Consider the following 14,917-nt stretch of genomic DNA (forward strand, 5'->3'; position numbering starts at 1 on the left):
TGGCTGTCACTGTCGAGGGAATGGCTACGGGTCCCTCCTCTGTCCTTTCTTGGGGGACAGTTTTGATCCAATTGATGTCAAGTGTCACGTTTGAAATTTGAGTCACTTTAAATTGGGAGGTGTTCTAGTCCACCCAGGATTCCGATCTCTTCATTAGAAAAGTAGGTGCCTCTTCGAAAAATTAAAACCACTTAGTAATTGAGCTCTGACAAAGTGGAAAAATATAACTTTTTGCAAAACGATTCTCTTTGCTGTTTACAATCTGTGAAAGTATAAAGAACGTTTGCTTGTGTTCAAACAATCCATTCATAATGTAACTTGCCACTGTCTCAATTTAAATTAAAAAAAATATTAATAATAATAATCTCAGTCAAAATGAGAATTATTTGGCAACTAATTTCTAGCTTCCAAGCTAAGTGGTGCACTTTGAAGTCGTCTGTGCTAACAATTTGGGAGTTATAATTACACACTGGGCATGGAACCCCTCAGATGACCTTGAATTGCATTGTGGCACTTTTCCAGTCATGTGCCCTGCTGGTAATCCACTGCGTTTGTGAGTCTGTCGCTCAGTCCCAGGCCAGAACCATCGCTCGGTATAGGAGGGTAGCCACGACCACATGCGCAGGCGTCCTACTCTACTACTTTCAACTCCAACTTCATTTAGTGAGAGCAACCACACAAGACTGCAGTCCACTACCTATCGCACCTGATGCCAGTGCAGTTCCCACATAGGTCACACAACTAATACACACCTGTGAATCGGACACTGCTATAAATTAATGTGACGTGAATGTGTTCTATCTTTTGTAAGGCTTCCTTTCGCTACATGCACAAGATCTGTAACAGAAGTCCCAATAAAAGCACCAATCCAGCAGGTCACTCATGCACAACACCGGACTACTCCCCGTGGAGGCTGTGCTACAAATCAGCACTCTTCCAGTTCAGCAGTCTCCCACGCTGCGCTTCAGCTAAAGCTCTGTGTAAATAGAACTATAGCACACTGTGTTTATTTTGTAGTAAGCCTTTTGTGAAGCCCGCATGTGAGACTGTTCTTGCAAGCTGTACTGAAAATCATTGTATTATTAATTCAGGTGAACGTGGGTTTAAATTCTGGATCTTTTTGTTCTTTATATTGAGAATGTTTCTTGGCAGTGGAGAGTGAGTAGATGAGATTATTACTCATGAAGATGTATTCTTATTTTGTAAAGTGGACAAATATTTGTTCCACATGTGCTATATTGACTTTCTGCACCGTGTCGTATGGAATGTATTTGTTGTGCAACGTTTTAATTTTTTTTTTTTTTTTGGTCCAAGATTGGAGATTTGCTGAGTTCTGCGGATCCCTGTGCCAAAGTGAGCCTGACCGTCGCCTGTCCTGACTTTGGTGACTGGAAGGATTCCGATCTACACCAGCACAACCTCCAGGACTTCATTGAGCTGAAGTTCAACCCGCCTCCTGTTCTTCCTGAGATGGAGGGGCTCCAGGAGTTCACGGAGTACCTGTCTGAATCTCTGGAGCCCCAGTCCCTCTTTGAGATGCTGGAGCCCCCTCCCAACGTGGGCTTTTTGAAGATGACCAAACCGTGCTGCTACATCCTCCCTGGTGGACGAGGGGATTCCACCTTCTTTGCTGTGAATGGATTCAATGTTTTAATAAATGGCGGGTCCAGTCCCAAGCCTGCCTTTTGGAAGTTTGTGCGACACTTGGAGCGGCTCGATTCGATCTTAGTCACCCACGTTGGAACGGACAGCTTACGGGGTGTTAACAGTTTGCTCCAGAGGAAGATAGCTGAGCTCGAGGAAGATCCCTCTCAGGGCTCTCAGAGCAATGAGGACTGGATGAAAAATTTGATCTCGCCCGAACTTGGCGTAATGTTCCTTAATGTCCCTGAGAATTTGAAAAATGTGGAAGAAAGTTCAGATGTTTTGAAAAGTTGTGATGAAGTTCGCTTAACGTTGCAGTACCTTGATAAACTGGGCATGAAGGCTGAGCCGATCATACGGGCTCACAGTGCTGTGGTAGAGCCAGTGATTTTGTTACAAAAGATGGGGGTTGGAAGACTGGAAATGTATGTGTTAAACCCAGTGCAAGGCAGCAAAGAACTGGAAATGTTCATGCAGCACTGGAGTGGTAATGGGGTGTCTGAAGGGCAGGAACTCCCTTTACAGTGCTTGACTTCCGCCTGTGTGCTCATGGTCTGGCACCCAGCAAACCCCACTCAGCAAATAATCAGAGTTTTGTTCCCAGGGTGCACCCCTCAAAACAAGATTCTTGAAGGTCTTGAAAAATTGAAGCATTTAGAATTCTTGAAGTATCCCGTGGTGGCTCGAAGAGATCTAGATGCCCTGGAATCTGTGGTCGGAGAGAGGCACCTGAAACCGAAAAGGACTGACAGTAAGGAGAGCCTCAAGTCTGCCTCGAAACTGAGTCTCACAGATAACCGCACTGCAGCTCCTAAAGAGAAGCCTCTCAAAGTGGAGAGGAAAGAAGTGAAAACTCCAGCCAAAGAGAGGGCCAAAGCTATGACAAATGGTACTATGAAGGAAAATGTTCACACGGGGGTGAGCGACAAGGCGAAAGATGCCAAGCTTAATCCAGATGCTACGCAAGAAAAGTCTAGGCAGGACGTCCGCCCAAAACTCTCCAAAGAGAAGCTAGCGGCTAAGAAGGAAGAGAAGAAGGAAGTCAAGAGGGAGGAGAAGCCCGTAAAGAAAGAAAGCAGTCAGGATGCCAAACGAGAACCTAAGAAGGAGTCCAAGATGGACCTAAAGAAAGACATCAAGCCACAGGTAAAGGATACTACTATGGAAAAAGCCAAAGACGACTCCAAGAAAGTAGGTAAGCCCTCTGCTAGGGACTTGAAGAAGCCTTTATCTGCTGCTCCAGGTGACTCAAAATTGACACCTGCAAAAACTGGAGCACTAAAAAACTATCCTTCGCTTAAGAAAGAAGGTACACCAGCAGCCAAGGCGTCTGGCACAACAAAATCCAAGCCACAAAAGAAAGTCGATCCTCCTCTGCCACCCTTAAATGCTAAAGGGCAGGGAGGTGAGGGTGCCACTTCTGCCACATCATCCCCTGAGGACATGACTGGTGCTTGGGAGATGCTGAAAGAGGAGGAGGGAGGACTAACAGCAGCGTCTGATGTAAAGAAAACAAGTGAGGAATCTACGGACGAAGGGATCGCCACTACAGAAAGCGAGGCAGAGCATTCGCCCCAAGACAATGGTCAATCTGAACATACAAAACAAGAGGCTTCAGGCCATCATGGTGCCCTTGATGGTGACATCTGTGGCCAAAATGGCAATGAAGAAATGGAAAGCCCAGACCGGTTTAGACATTTGGAACTTAGTCCTCATAAAGCCCTCTGTCCCCCCTCCCCCTTAGCAAAGACGCCTAAAAGTGATCGCGCTGTGAGCTTGGATCTGACTCCGCCCACTATTGGATCCCTGGAAAGCATGAAAGTTGGAATGCTGAATACTTTCCAAGACGTTGCTGATGAATTGTATGGGAACTTGGAGGAGAAGACTGTGGAAATGGTTTCCCCAACAAGCTCTTGCTTGGTGACTACCGGGGACACACCCTTTCATCAGTCTCCCACAGACCATTTTGGACAGGAAAAAAAACATTGCTCATTGTATAAGGATGACCTCACTCAGGACCTCTGTAGAACGTCAGAGAATGGTAGTGTCTTTGGTGGCCCCAAGTCTTCTCGGGACAGCTCTGTCTCTTCTCAAGGTAAGCAAGCGGGATGTCTCTTATTAAGTCCGTTCAGAGATGACATGCCAGATATATCTCCGACCATTACAACTCCTTCACTTCCTGCAGAAGTTGGCTCGCCGCACTCTACTGAAGTAGACGAGTCTTTGTCTGTATCCTTTGAGCAGGTCCTTCCACCTGTGAGTGAATCCTCCCTAGAAGATGGAAGTGGGCCTCACTCAGATGGTGTCACGCCAGAGCAGGAGGCCCTGGCGAGTAAGAGCGGGATGACATTGCCAATACGATCATCTCACAGTGCCACTCGTGATGCCGATGGCTTGGATGGGCCTCTTTTGCACAGAGCGCGGCCTCGCTCCAACTCTCCCCATGAAGTTGACCTGTGCCTAGTATCGCCTTGTGAGTTTGAACACCCAAAGTCTGAAATCTCTCCTTCTGTGAACTTGAGTCCCCGGGATCAGTCTAATGACAGTGACCTCTCTCAGGAGTTGGCCAAGCCTTTGGATGATTGTAAGGGGCAAAAGACTTCTGTGAGTAAAAGACAGCTAGGCGATGAAACACCTCCAACTTCTGTGAGCGAGTCTCTGCCCACCATATCTGATTCAGATATTCCTCCGGGAACGGAGGATTGCCCATCGATCACAGCTGATGCAGGCTTGGACTCTGATGATGATTCAGATAACCTGCTTAAGTCCTCCTCCGGCAGGTCTCAAGACCCACCGCCAGCACCCATGAAGGATCCGCTCCCGTTGCCTCCGCAGCCTGGAATCTGCATGGTGGATCCCGACGCACTACAAACCGAGCAGGCAAAAAATGTGAAGACTGATTCAGGGAAAAAAAACTCATCCAAACCTTCATCCGCCACTCTGCCCAAAACTGATCACTCTAAACAATCAGCCGGCAACAAAAGTAAAACTCTACAAACTCCATTCCGAGAAGGGGGTGACCGGCCCTCTAGGCTGTCCCTCGGTAGCAAAGCCGAGCACCCTGAGAAGACTCCTCGACTGAATGCCGATCCCAAGACACAGCCTATTGCTAGGAATGCAAGCAAGGCTGGTGGGGCTAAATCTTCCCTTACTACTGGACGTCCGGTTTCCGCAGGTAAATGCCATTCGTTTGTTATATATATATAATGCTGGTACCAGCCTAGAATTAATGCTCTGCTCTCTGCCTTCATCCTCTCAGTCTGCTGCACAGTTGTGTAGCCTAGAACTTGAGACTTCTTGTTGCCCTCTTAATAAGACAGCCTGTTTTCATAGTTTTAGATCTCTCCCCGAGCTTAGTCATTAATCTGTTTTTAGTACTCGCTTTAAACACACTCTTGCTACTTCTGGATTGAGACTTCCTCCTTTAAGTACCAACTGTTGATTGTATAATATCACTGAAAGGTGTGCGCCATGATCCGAATTTGAGGTCCTCCTATTTGAGGGGTGGGGTGGTGATCGCTTTGCTGATACACACTGTAATGGAAAAAAACACTAACCACTGGTAAGACTGCCATTAGATGCAGGGCTGGTAACTCGAAGTACTTTAAAATGTAAAAGCAGGTAGACCGCTGTGTAGTATGTGGGGCTATAGATACTTCTGCCATCAGTTGTTGAGCTTGGTCTTTGCAAGTTTATTTTTCAGAGGAAGTCTTTCAAGTCATGAGATGCATTGTGACCTCTCTTTTGGTCCACCATGTGAATGGGCACTGACAATCTCAGACTGTGCCCCCTCCACTCCCATCTGGTTCACACACAGTAAGCGAGAGCTCCATAGTTGTTTCATGCACTTTTTTAAATTTTTTTTTTTTTTTAACCCAACATTATTCAACTTTGATACCAATGCTTTTCGAAGTCCACATTATCATGACTTTGTTGGTCTGCTTCAGAGGACTGGTAAATACAGCTCCATGCCTTGGACACTGGGAGGCTCCCCGTGCCCATAGACACCGGCAAATGCAGGTTGTAAAAGAATGATGGAATGAACACCCCTCCAGTATTGCCCCGGTGCAATTCTAAGTGTCTGCGGTTGGATCACCATGTTTGAAATATGTGCCTCTCACCTATTAGTGACTCCTTCAAGGAGTTCTGCCTTGCCTCCCACTCCAAAATTAACTGGACTCCTCTCAAAGTGTACCTTCAGTCATTCTCAGACTCTAGACATATTTGAAGAATTCCACTTTGGCACCAAAGCAGATGCTGATGCAGGCCTATATAGCGTCCAGGCAGTGCAGCTGCCAGCAGAGTCCACTGAGGGATTCTCGCACACCTTTTTCTGATCCAAGCTATCAATATGACGCCATTGATTACTTACCAGCCCATAGACAGTGGCCCACCGATGACACCTTCTCAGACAACCTGCTTGATTTTGCATCTTCTGCCTCAAATCTGAAGTCCACCAGCATCTCCTCCATTAATTGTTTGCTGGAAGGCCTCTTTGGCCCCCTGTTTGTCAAAGATAAAAAAAGGAACAATAATTGCCAAGTCTGTGTGCTTTGCAAACATTAACTACACAAGGTTCCTTTTGTAAAAAAAAGCCCATGGAGTTAAGACTACATCACCAGATTAGACAGTCTTTCCAAAGACTGCAGCACACGTTTCACCTGCAGGCTGGCCGGGTTTTTTCCTGTGGTACATACAGAGAAAATCACGAAGGGTAGGTGGCACTGGTAAAAGCGCTTTTACCTCTAAGCAGTGATTCGTCCCACATACTTTTCAACAAGACCACGTCACTTGTGGAGAATGAGATTTCCTCTCTCCCTGGGAATTAATCACATAAAACCTGTGGGTTTCAGCTGTTCGCCAGGGCTAGTGTCTAGAATCTCTCGACTTTCATCATTCGACTCCGCAGACCCGTCTGCAGCAGGGCCCTTCGCCTTCTTGAAGGGGAGGTAGAAGCGCTATTTTGCAAAGAGGCTATAGAGTGCCCCCACACCCTCAAGGAAAGGGCATCTCTCATTGACATCGCTTCCCAAAAAGAAATGCTCCCTGCAGGCCTATCTGGGACCTCCAGCGGCTAAACTAATGCATGCTGTTAGAACGTTTATAGGACGACTTTCCCGTGCTCTGGAAAAGTAATTACTTGACAGTCCTCAACCACCAACACCTCCCTCAACATATCTATCCTCCCTGCCCATCACCATAACCTGCGCTTTGTGGTAAGTGGAGATGACTACCAATTCAAAATACTTCATTTCATGGTAGCGTGACTCAAGTTGGTGCACCAAGTACCTAGCATCGGTTGTATTCCCACCTATGATTGGCTGATCAAGAGCGGCTGCAGGCATCAATGCCTAGCCCACCCTGAAGCTGTGGTGGTCATGCTCCAGAGTTTGGTATTCATCATATGTGCCCCTCAAGACCCACCTCCCAGATCCAAGTTTTTCTGGGATCTGTGTCAAGCGCAGCTACTGGGAAAGCCAGACCAACCAACCATGAATATTGGTGTTCTAGTAGCTGCTGCCTCTTTCAGTCAGCCCAGTCATCCACTCCTGTACAGAATCGTGATGTTCCACCAGGGCTGGTGGCCTTGTGTCTGGCGTACCCCACACCAAGCTTCACATTCGCCCCCTACAAGAGTGTCTCATGCGGCAATGTTCAGAGTTTACAGTAAAGGCCGGAACTCGCTGCTCTCTGCATTGGTGGAACAACTTGCTGCTGGGCACTTCTTTCTCTGACCCTATCCCACTGGCAACAATTCCCATGGACGCCTCTCGCCGGCTGGGGCGCACATCTTGACTCCATAACCTTGCCTGGGGGGGTGGACTGCTCAGCACAAGGGCCTCCACATCAGTTACTTTCAATTTCTGGCTATTCACTTTTCCCTCAAAGCCTTCCTTGAGATCATTCGAGGGAATGTAGTCATCCCCATGATGGACAACTTGACAGACGTACTATTTAGAGAACCAGGGCAGCACGCATGCTTCCTGGTCTACTTCTTTGCAGACCTGCTCATTAGGATGCATCTACAAGTCAGCGAGTGGAAACTCCATCTGCAAGTCCTATGAAAAGTGCTACCAGCATTGGAGAACCTCACAAGTAGACCTGTTTGCTGCCCTGCAAATGCAAAATGGTTAAACTTCACCTCTCGGTATCTACAGACGGTGGGCAATACACTATGGATGAACTGGTCTGGGAACTTTTGCCTCCTCATCCACTTCTCTTGTATGTGGGGATGAAAGGAGTACGGACAGCTGACGCTCAGACTGGTGGCTCCCTCTTGGGCCAGGCGGCTGTGGTACTTCAGGCTCATCCTGAAAATATCCCATCAGTCCTCACAAGTTGCTGCCACTTAGGCAACACTTTGTCTGACAGACACGGCCAGACTGCAGACCGTTCAACCTAGCAGTTTGGCTCATGAGGTCTAAGAGTTTGACTATCTAAATCTCCCAAAGGAGTTAATTACCCTTTTGTGGGAAGTACATAGGTCTATCATACAAGCCTGTAATGTGGCACAGAAGAAAGGCTATCCTCTACTGCATTTCCAAGAACCCCTAAAGGTTAATGTGTGGGACTTAGTCTGCTATCTTTTACACCTGCAGAAGTCACGCCTCGCCTACAACTAACCACTGTGGCAAGTTGCGGTCGAAACATGGCTCATTCATACCTCGTTAGAATCCTAGCACTCCAGGGTTTCAGACTTTCTCGAACACCTCCTGCCCCCTTGTGGGACTTTAATATAGTTCTTCCGCTTCCGATTCTCATGGAGTCGCCCTTTGAACTTTTACACTCCCATCCTTTACACTTCTCTCCGTACAAGGTAGCCTTCATAATAGCCATAAGTTTGAGACGCATCTGCAAGCTCTCCCCTTACAAGAACCATTCATTCACTTTCACCCTTTTCACCCCAATCCGACTATGGAGCTCTAGCCTTCTTTCACAACCAGATTCAGTCGCGGAAAGATCTACTCGTATAGATGTTAATAGCTATTCTCTATTACATTTCTGGGCCCAAGCCCTCCTGTAGTCTGTCCAGACTTTTTGAAACCTCACAAAGGTCATCCATCTCAAAGCATGGGGTAGCAAGATATGGTAGTCCAAAAGCATCCAAACTTGTTACCACAAAGCTAATGGTGTTAATCTACCCCCTCCTCCAAAAGGCACACTCCACCTGCCCGTAAAAGGGACCACCGTGGCATTCTCGGAACATTCTGCTTGTTGATACCTGCAGAGCAGCAGCCTGGCCCGGACTGCTCGCATTCATCAAGCGCCACTGCATGGACATTTTAGCTTTGGTTAGCCAGACCGTTTTAAGGACTTTGCTACAAACCTCTGCATTATTTACTTACTAGCCACCACTTAGGGTGGGCAATGCTTTATAGTCCATGCACATCATGTGTATTTACAGCCATGCCTGCTATGAATGGAGAATGTTGCATACCCTGGAAGCGCCGGCTTGTAGCATGTGGCGCTGTAGATTGATGCTCTCTCGCCCATCTCCCCAGAAGCTTGCAATGATCGCAGTTCTCTTGTTTGTTGCTCAGTTTACCCTTCATAATGCTCATGGTAAACTAAACTAAACGTGCTCAGCGCTCCACGCACACCGTCACCTCCTCTACAAGAGAACAATCCAATGCATTCGGTGTCCATGAACACTGTGAACAAAGGAGGCGTCCGAGCACGTTTCCTGACTCGAAAGATTTCTTTGAAGAAAAACTATTTGCGGACGCCTCAGACCACCAGTAGATGGCAGCAGTAGGCAGAGCACACGAATCCACTTCCATACATGTTACACTCAGAAGATTACACAGTAAGTGTAAAAAACTTTCTTACCTCCGGAGAAACATTAGTGTTTCCATTGCTGTCAACCGTGTGTGTGTGTGTGTGTGTGTGTGTGTTTTGATTATCCTATCTATGGATTTTATTTTCTGTCTTCTAAGAGTCGGAACAGGGGTGATTGCAAGTAGGCTAAGCATCAGTTCACGTGATTTAATCTTGTGATCATGTACAGACGTACCATGATTCTGTCTCTCGCTCATGCATGTTAGAGACCAGAGATTGGCACAATAGGTGGCCTGTAAAAAGAAAAATAACCAGGTTCCAACAGGCACATGGTTACAGATAGCGATATAAGCTGTGCATGCCTACAGTATAGTGCACAACCAGTCCATCATTCATGTTGATGGCTCTGGATACCCCGAGCTATTGACCTATCGAAGTAGGTGGCTTTTTAATGGCCTCAAATGTTATGGCACGAAGAGGCTGGCGGCAATTGTGTGCATGTTTCCAACTGCACATTGTGTTATGTAAGGTCTTAAAGCCAATTGGCACATTTATTCGTGGGTCCCCGCCCACACTGCGTAGCAGTATGTTTCCTGAGTAGTAATGCTAGTTTGGTGAGGTCTCTCACTCCTGTGGGCATGTGCCGAACCTCTTCCATCCAGGACTTCTTGGGATCCCAGTGTTATGGGGTACTCAGTCATTAGATACCTTCTGATTAACTTTTGCCTGTGTTTACTTGTATATGGACAATCCCATTCTATGTATAGAGAATCTGCATGCTCATGTTTCCCCTTTAAAATCTGGCTTCTGCCCCAAGGTCTCTCCTCAGCCGGCTGAGTGGAGCGGGTGGATTCTGGGGAGTGACTTGCACTGTGCAATGCACATTCTGTTTGGCAGTGTGCACGTTTTTTGCGCAGCCTTTTACCTGATCTAATCTTATATTGGGTTGCCTAATGTAAGGTTCTATCTGTCCCGTGAAGTTGGTTCTAAAATAGGGGCCTCCAGCTATGCAGAGAGCTATAATCGTGTAAGGAAGCCGTTGGTGGTTTTGGAGGTAAACAGCAGTCTTATTGTTTGAAAAGGAGGGGGTTCTAGTGGAAATGTAGGAGAGGCGGCTTTGCAGGCTGCTCGCAATCTTTAGAGCAGAAATGTTATCAATTGACTGTTTGGTAGGATTTGCAAGATAAAGGATATTTTGAATTTGTGCTTTAATATTTTAGAAAGCTGATGTAAATGTGTGCATTTTGATTGCACATTTCCACCAGAGTCTGTTTCTATGACCAAGTTATCTTACAGTCAGGAATGCAACCTCCTTATTAATTTGCGTCTTGATAACAGTTCAGTGGGCATTTGAGTAAGATGTTTCTGGTATCCTTTGCTTGTCCCTTACTCAGGAGTCCTCATCCTGCTCCCATTTCCTTAAATTTGTCCTTTGTTTCTCCTTCAGGATGGTTTCCTGGGCCTGCATCCTTTTTGCTCATCCCACCTTTATCCATCCCTTCGTATCCTGCTGCATGCAGCTGGCAGTAGCAGTCTTGCAGGGGTTTTGTGTTGCAGTGAAAGCAACCCCTGCTCTGTATTTACTTTTTACCAATTTAAGCAGAGCAATGAATGATGATGAATGTAAAGCATAAACTCTCACATCCATGCAGAGGGCGCTGCGAAAGCGTTGGGTAGTGTATTGTGTGTCATGAGAATTTCAAAGCTAAGAGAAGCTCAGCCTGTTCTCTCTCGTCTACTTTCGTCCTTTGTTGGCTCCACCATGTGCCTCTTTATAGCACCCAGCGAAACTTCATTCAGGAACTCTGCCTTATGTCGCTACTTGCTTAAACTCCTCTAAGATGTTTTCCTTGCTCCACGCTTTCCCTGCTTCCCTCTGCCAGAGAACTTTGTTGCCCCCTTTTGTCATTTGTTCCTGTAGTCTCCCAAAGTGCTTTTGTCACCATTGTTTTTTTGCGCTCTCTGTATTACATTAGGTTTTTACTGCCAATCTCATCCTGTAGTTAATTCATCCACTGCTTTCCTGTTTCTTTGCTTCTGCCGGCAGCTTTACTCTCTCTCAGCGCCGCTCTTCACTAGCCTGTAATGGTTTCTCCTGGTACCCATGGTAAGAATTCAGACTCCTTCTCCAACCACCCCCTTCCACCCTGACCAGAGGGGGCCTGTGGGTGTAAGAATAGGCCTTCAATGGCCATAAGGACTACTGCAGCCTCTGAAGTAGGCTGTGGTGGTGTTCTACATAGTCCACGGAAACATGCCTACTGTGTTCTCCAGTGTCCTTTAGATGGATACTGACCCCCGAAGGGCCCTGGTGCCCTTGAAAGCTCCATTACTAAGCTACCAGTTTCCTTTTGGACCCGTGGAAACATCAAAATGTGTGTTGTAAGTAAGAACCTCACCAGGTCTAGAGGAGCATAAATGTGTGCAGTGCATCCTCACACTTTCACCCCTGCAATTCTACTTCCAATTGAAGTAGCTGGAAGCCATACAAACGCACCTCTGGGAATGATTGGTGCTACTTGATTCCAAGTGCTTAGAAGTGTGTGATACAGGAGGAACATCTACAAAAACTACACCTAATCTGTAGGAATCCCAGTGACCAGTTGCATTAAAGTCTAGTCCACGTGCGCCTGTTTATGAAAATGGATGTAAGCTCCGGTGAACTAACACTTGAGCCGCAGGATGAGAGGGTAATGGAAGCTTCTTCCTCCCAGGAGAATCTTCCGTCGGGCCTCTCTCTCGGTCCATCGGGCTCCCTCTTGGTCCAGCAGAAGTCTCATCTGTTTCTCAACAAGTTTACTGTAAAGGGAGGGTTCCGGGCGGTGGTGGCATTTCAAGGGCAGCGAGTCCTTTTTGTTCCAGTGTCCTTGGACCGGGATTGGATGAGCTAACAAACTATGTCAAAGGGTCCTGCACACTGCAGAACTAAACCTGTAGTGCAAGGTTATTTTGGCCCTGTTTGGACCAATGAAAGAGGCAATGTCATCTCCCACAACAAACAAAGAGCTGAGCTGTGTTTGAGTGGTGTGAATGAGGGACATGCCCGATCATTTCACTCCGCTTGTTGATTGAAGAACACAGATCCTGTGCTCGAACTGTAGAAGGTTTAATGAAGTTGATCAATAGTAATAGACGGTGGAGGATGACTCCAGTGCTGCTGTGGGGCACACTGGTTTGAAAGGGTAGATCCTTCACTTAAAGAAGCTCCTGGTCTCCTCTGCTCAGCCGCTCCTTCATCTGTAATGAACAATCCATGATCTGGCACATTTTTCAATCTTCCTTAGATTCCTTAGTGTGTACGTTGTACTCTATAACTGAAAGTGATGCCTCGGTGTCCTGTTTGTATTTTGGGACATTAATGGCTGTGGAGATCTAACTTGCCTTGCTCTGTATGTTGTAAATGATGCAGTGTTTTGAGTGTACGCGTCGCAGTGTTAATGTTCGACTTTAGAGCAAATGAGATGTGCCTAGGAGTTGGCGGTTGTAGAAATATGGTCATTTTATGCGTGCTGCACAGCATAGATGCACATGGGTTTGGTTAGCAGAATGTTTATTGGGTAGAAAGTGGGTAGTTTGTGATGGATTGAGTAGTCATTAAACTGCCTCCCTGAAGGTCAGATAATTGCTTGAAGCCTTGTGGTGTCTCCAGGGCTACTGTGCTTGTGCCGTTTTGGTTCAGTTGTTAAACTGCTTGACTCCTTTCAGCTTCCTCTGGCAGCAAGTCAGCGGTGCCTCCCAGCCCACCCCCAGGCCCCCCAGTGTATGTGGATCTGGCCTACATCCCCAGTGGTTTCAGCGTCCAGACTGTGCAGGAGGAGTTCTTCAGGCGAGTTCGGGCCTCGTCCTACGTGATCAGTGGAGACGACCAGCTGAAGGAAAGTGCTACGCGACCTCTCCTAGATGCGCTCCTGGCGGCCAAGGGACTCTGGGGTCTGGAAATGCACGTAAGTTTTCCTTAGCCGTACACTAACCTTGTGCGACCGCGCGGAGACCTGGCAGTGTCGATCTCTCGCGCATGAGCAGTTAAAAGCTTTGAGCTTAGTTTGAGCGCATGCAGATTTTGTAGACTAATTTTAGTGACCACGTAAGCTCATCCTAGACCTTCCTATATAACAATCGGTTAACCGCTACTAGGAGTGTGTAACTTCCAGGAAGCAGTCTGGTAGAGCTGGCTACTCAATTCTTTTAGCAGTAACCAGGCCCAACGTAGAATTCTACATGACAGTTGTAGGCGTGCTTCAAAAGGAAGGCTTTGTTCTCCAAAGGCCATTGGAAAGCAGTTGTAGAGCTGCAACATTGTGTTCTTTGCTGTGCTTGATGCACTGTTGCAAGTGCTAGCCATGGTGCACGGATGGCACAGGCATTGCTTCTCAACTTGTTTCAGACGTGACAACCCCAGTTTCAACCTTTCGGCTTCTTTGGGGGCTGAAACCATACCACTTGATATTACATGCATGTGTCGGCTGCCTTCAGAGATTGAGGGTCGACTTGGGATGCACATCTAAACTGAACAACTCAAGTTTGCATCAGAACAATCCAAAGGTTGAAGAATTGTGGGGTCTAACTGAGGGGATGTTTCAGACTGAGGCGACCCTCTGCATTTTTATTTATTAATTCATTTTTAACAGCGATTTACTTTTGTTGAGTTTAGTATAGTGCGGTATGCGCTGTTCCGGCAGCATCAAAGTCCTTACTTACAGTTCGACACTGAGCTATAACGTGGCAGTGCACATGCAAATCTAGAATCTCTTTAGTTATCTGTTGCTCCACGCTAGCCGAAAGAGGCCAACTCTAATTGCATTTATTTGTATTTTCTGCCATGTCCTCCCATCTTTGCAAATGCAGACAGATGCCTGCTTAACCCCTTTCTAAAGCCCTGGCTACGGTTGTCAATGCAAATGCCAACTTGGTGAGTTTATAGGCCAGTAGCTCAAAGCCTCGCTGCCTCCCCACCCTCTTATTTGAGAACTCCATGGATAGGGCTTCTCCCGTACTAACCTAGAAAGCTCCCCACCCTATAGTTCTCAAATGACCTAATTAGTTTAACTTTCAGACTGTTTACTGATAGCAGCTTCTTTTTAGAGATGTTTCATATACACACATGCAGCAAAAAACCCTGCACGGTCCCCACCAACGAACCAGTCTGCACGGCACCGAGAGAGTCTACGATTATTTCCTCATCAGAGGTACTTTATTTTCTTCAACACCATTAGTGCAAACGTGAAAAGGACGGTTTTCAGCTCCCTGCTGTTACAATTCATTATTCGGGGCTGGTGCACAGCAGCGGTCACAGGCCTGCTTACAAATGGTCCTTGTGTAAAGATCCCTACACAAGAAAAGCCAGCGCTCCAGTGATCCTAATCACCGCCTCATTGTCATGTTTTAAGGGGTAAAAAAGATATAGATGTGGAGAGGTAATCCCCCCCCCCCCCCCCCCATTGTCATGTTTTAAGGGGGTAAAAAAGATATAGATGTGGAGAGGTAATCCCCCCCC

The 14,917-nt window shown here is 46.9% G+C and overlaps 1 protein-coding gene across 1 annotated transcript in view; it reads left to right on the forward strand.

The window, feature by feature from the left end:
- Positions 1–14,917, forward strand: part of MAP1S (microtubule associated protein 1S) — a 65,155-nt gene that overhangs the window by 38,169 nt on the left and 12,069 nt on the right. Inside the window, exons 5-6 of the mRNA XM_085639002.1 lie at positions 1,315–4,819; positions 13,129–13,367. Coding sequence (XP_085495128.1) covers positions 1,315–4,819; positions 13,129–13,367 — 3,744 coding nt within the window. The remainder of the gene's footprint in view (positions 1–1,314; positions 4,820–13,128; positions 13,368–14,917) is intronic.

Source organism: Triturus cristatus, chromosome 12, assembly GCF_964204655.1.
Source record: "Triturus cristatus chromosome 12, aTriCri1.1, whole genome shotgun sequence".
Taxonomy (NCBI): Eukaryota; Metazoa; Chordata; class Amphibia; order Caudata; family Salamandridae; genus Triturus; species Triturus cristatus.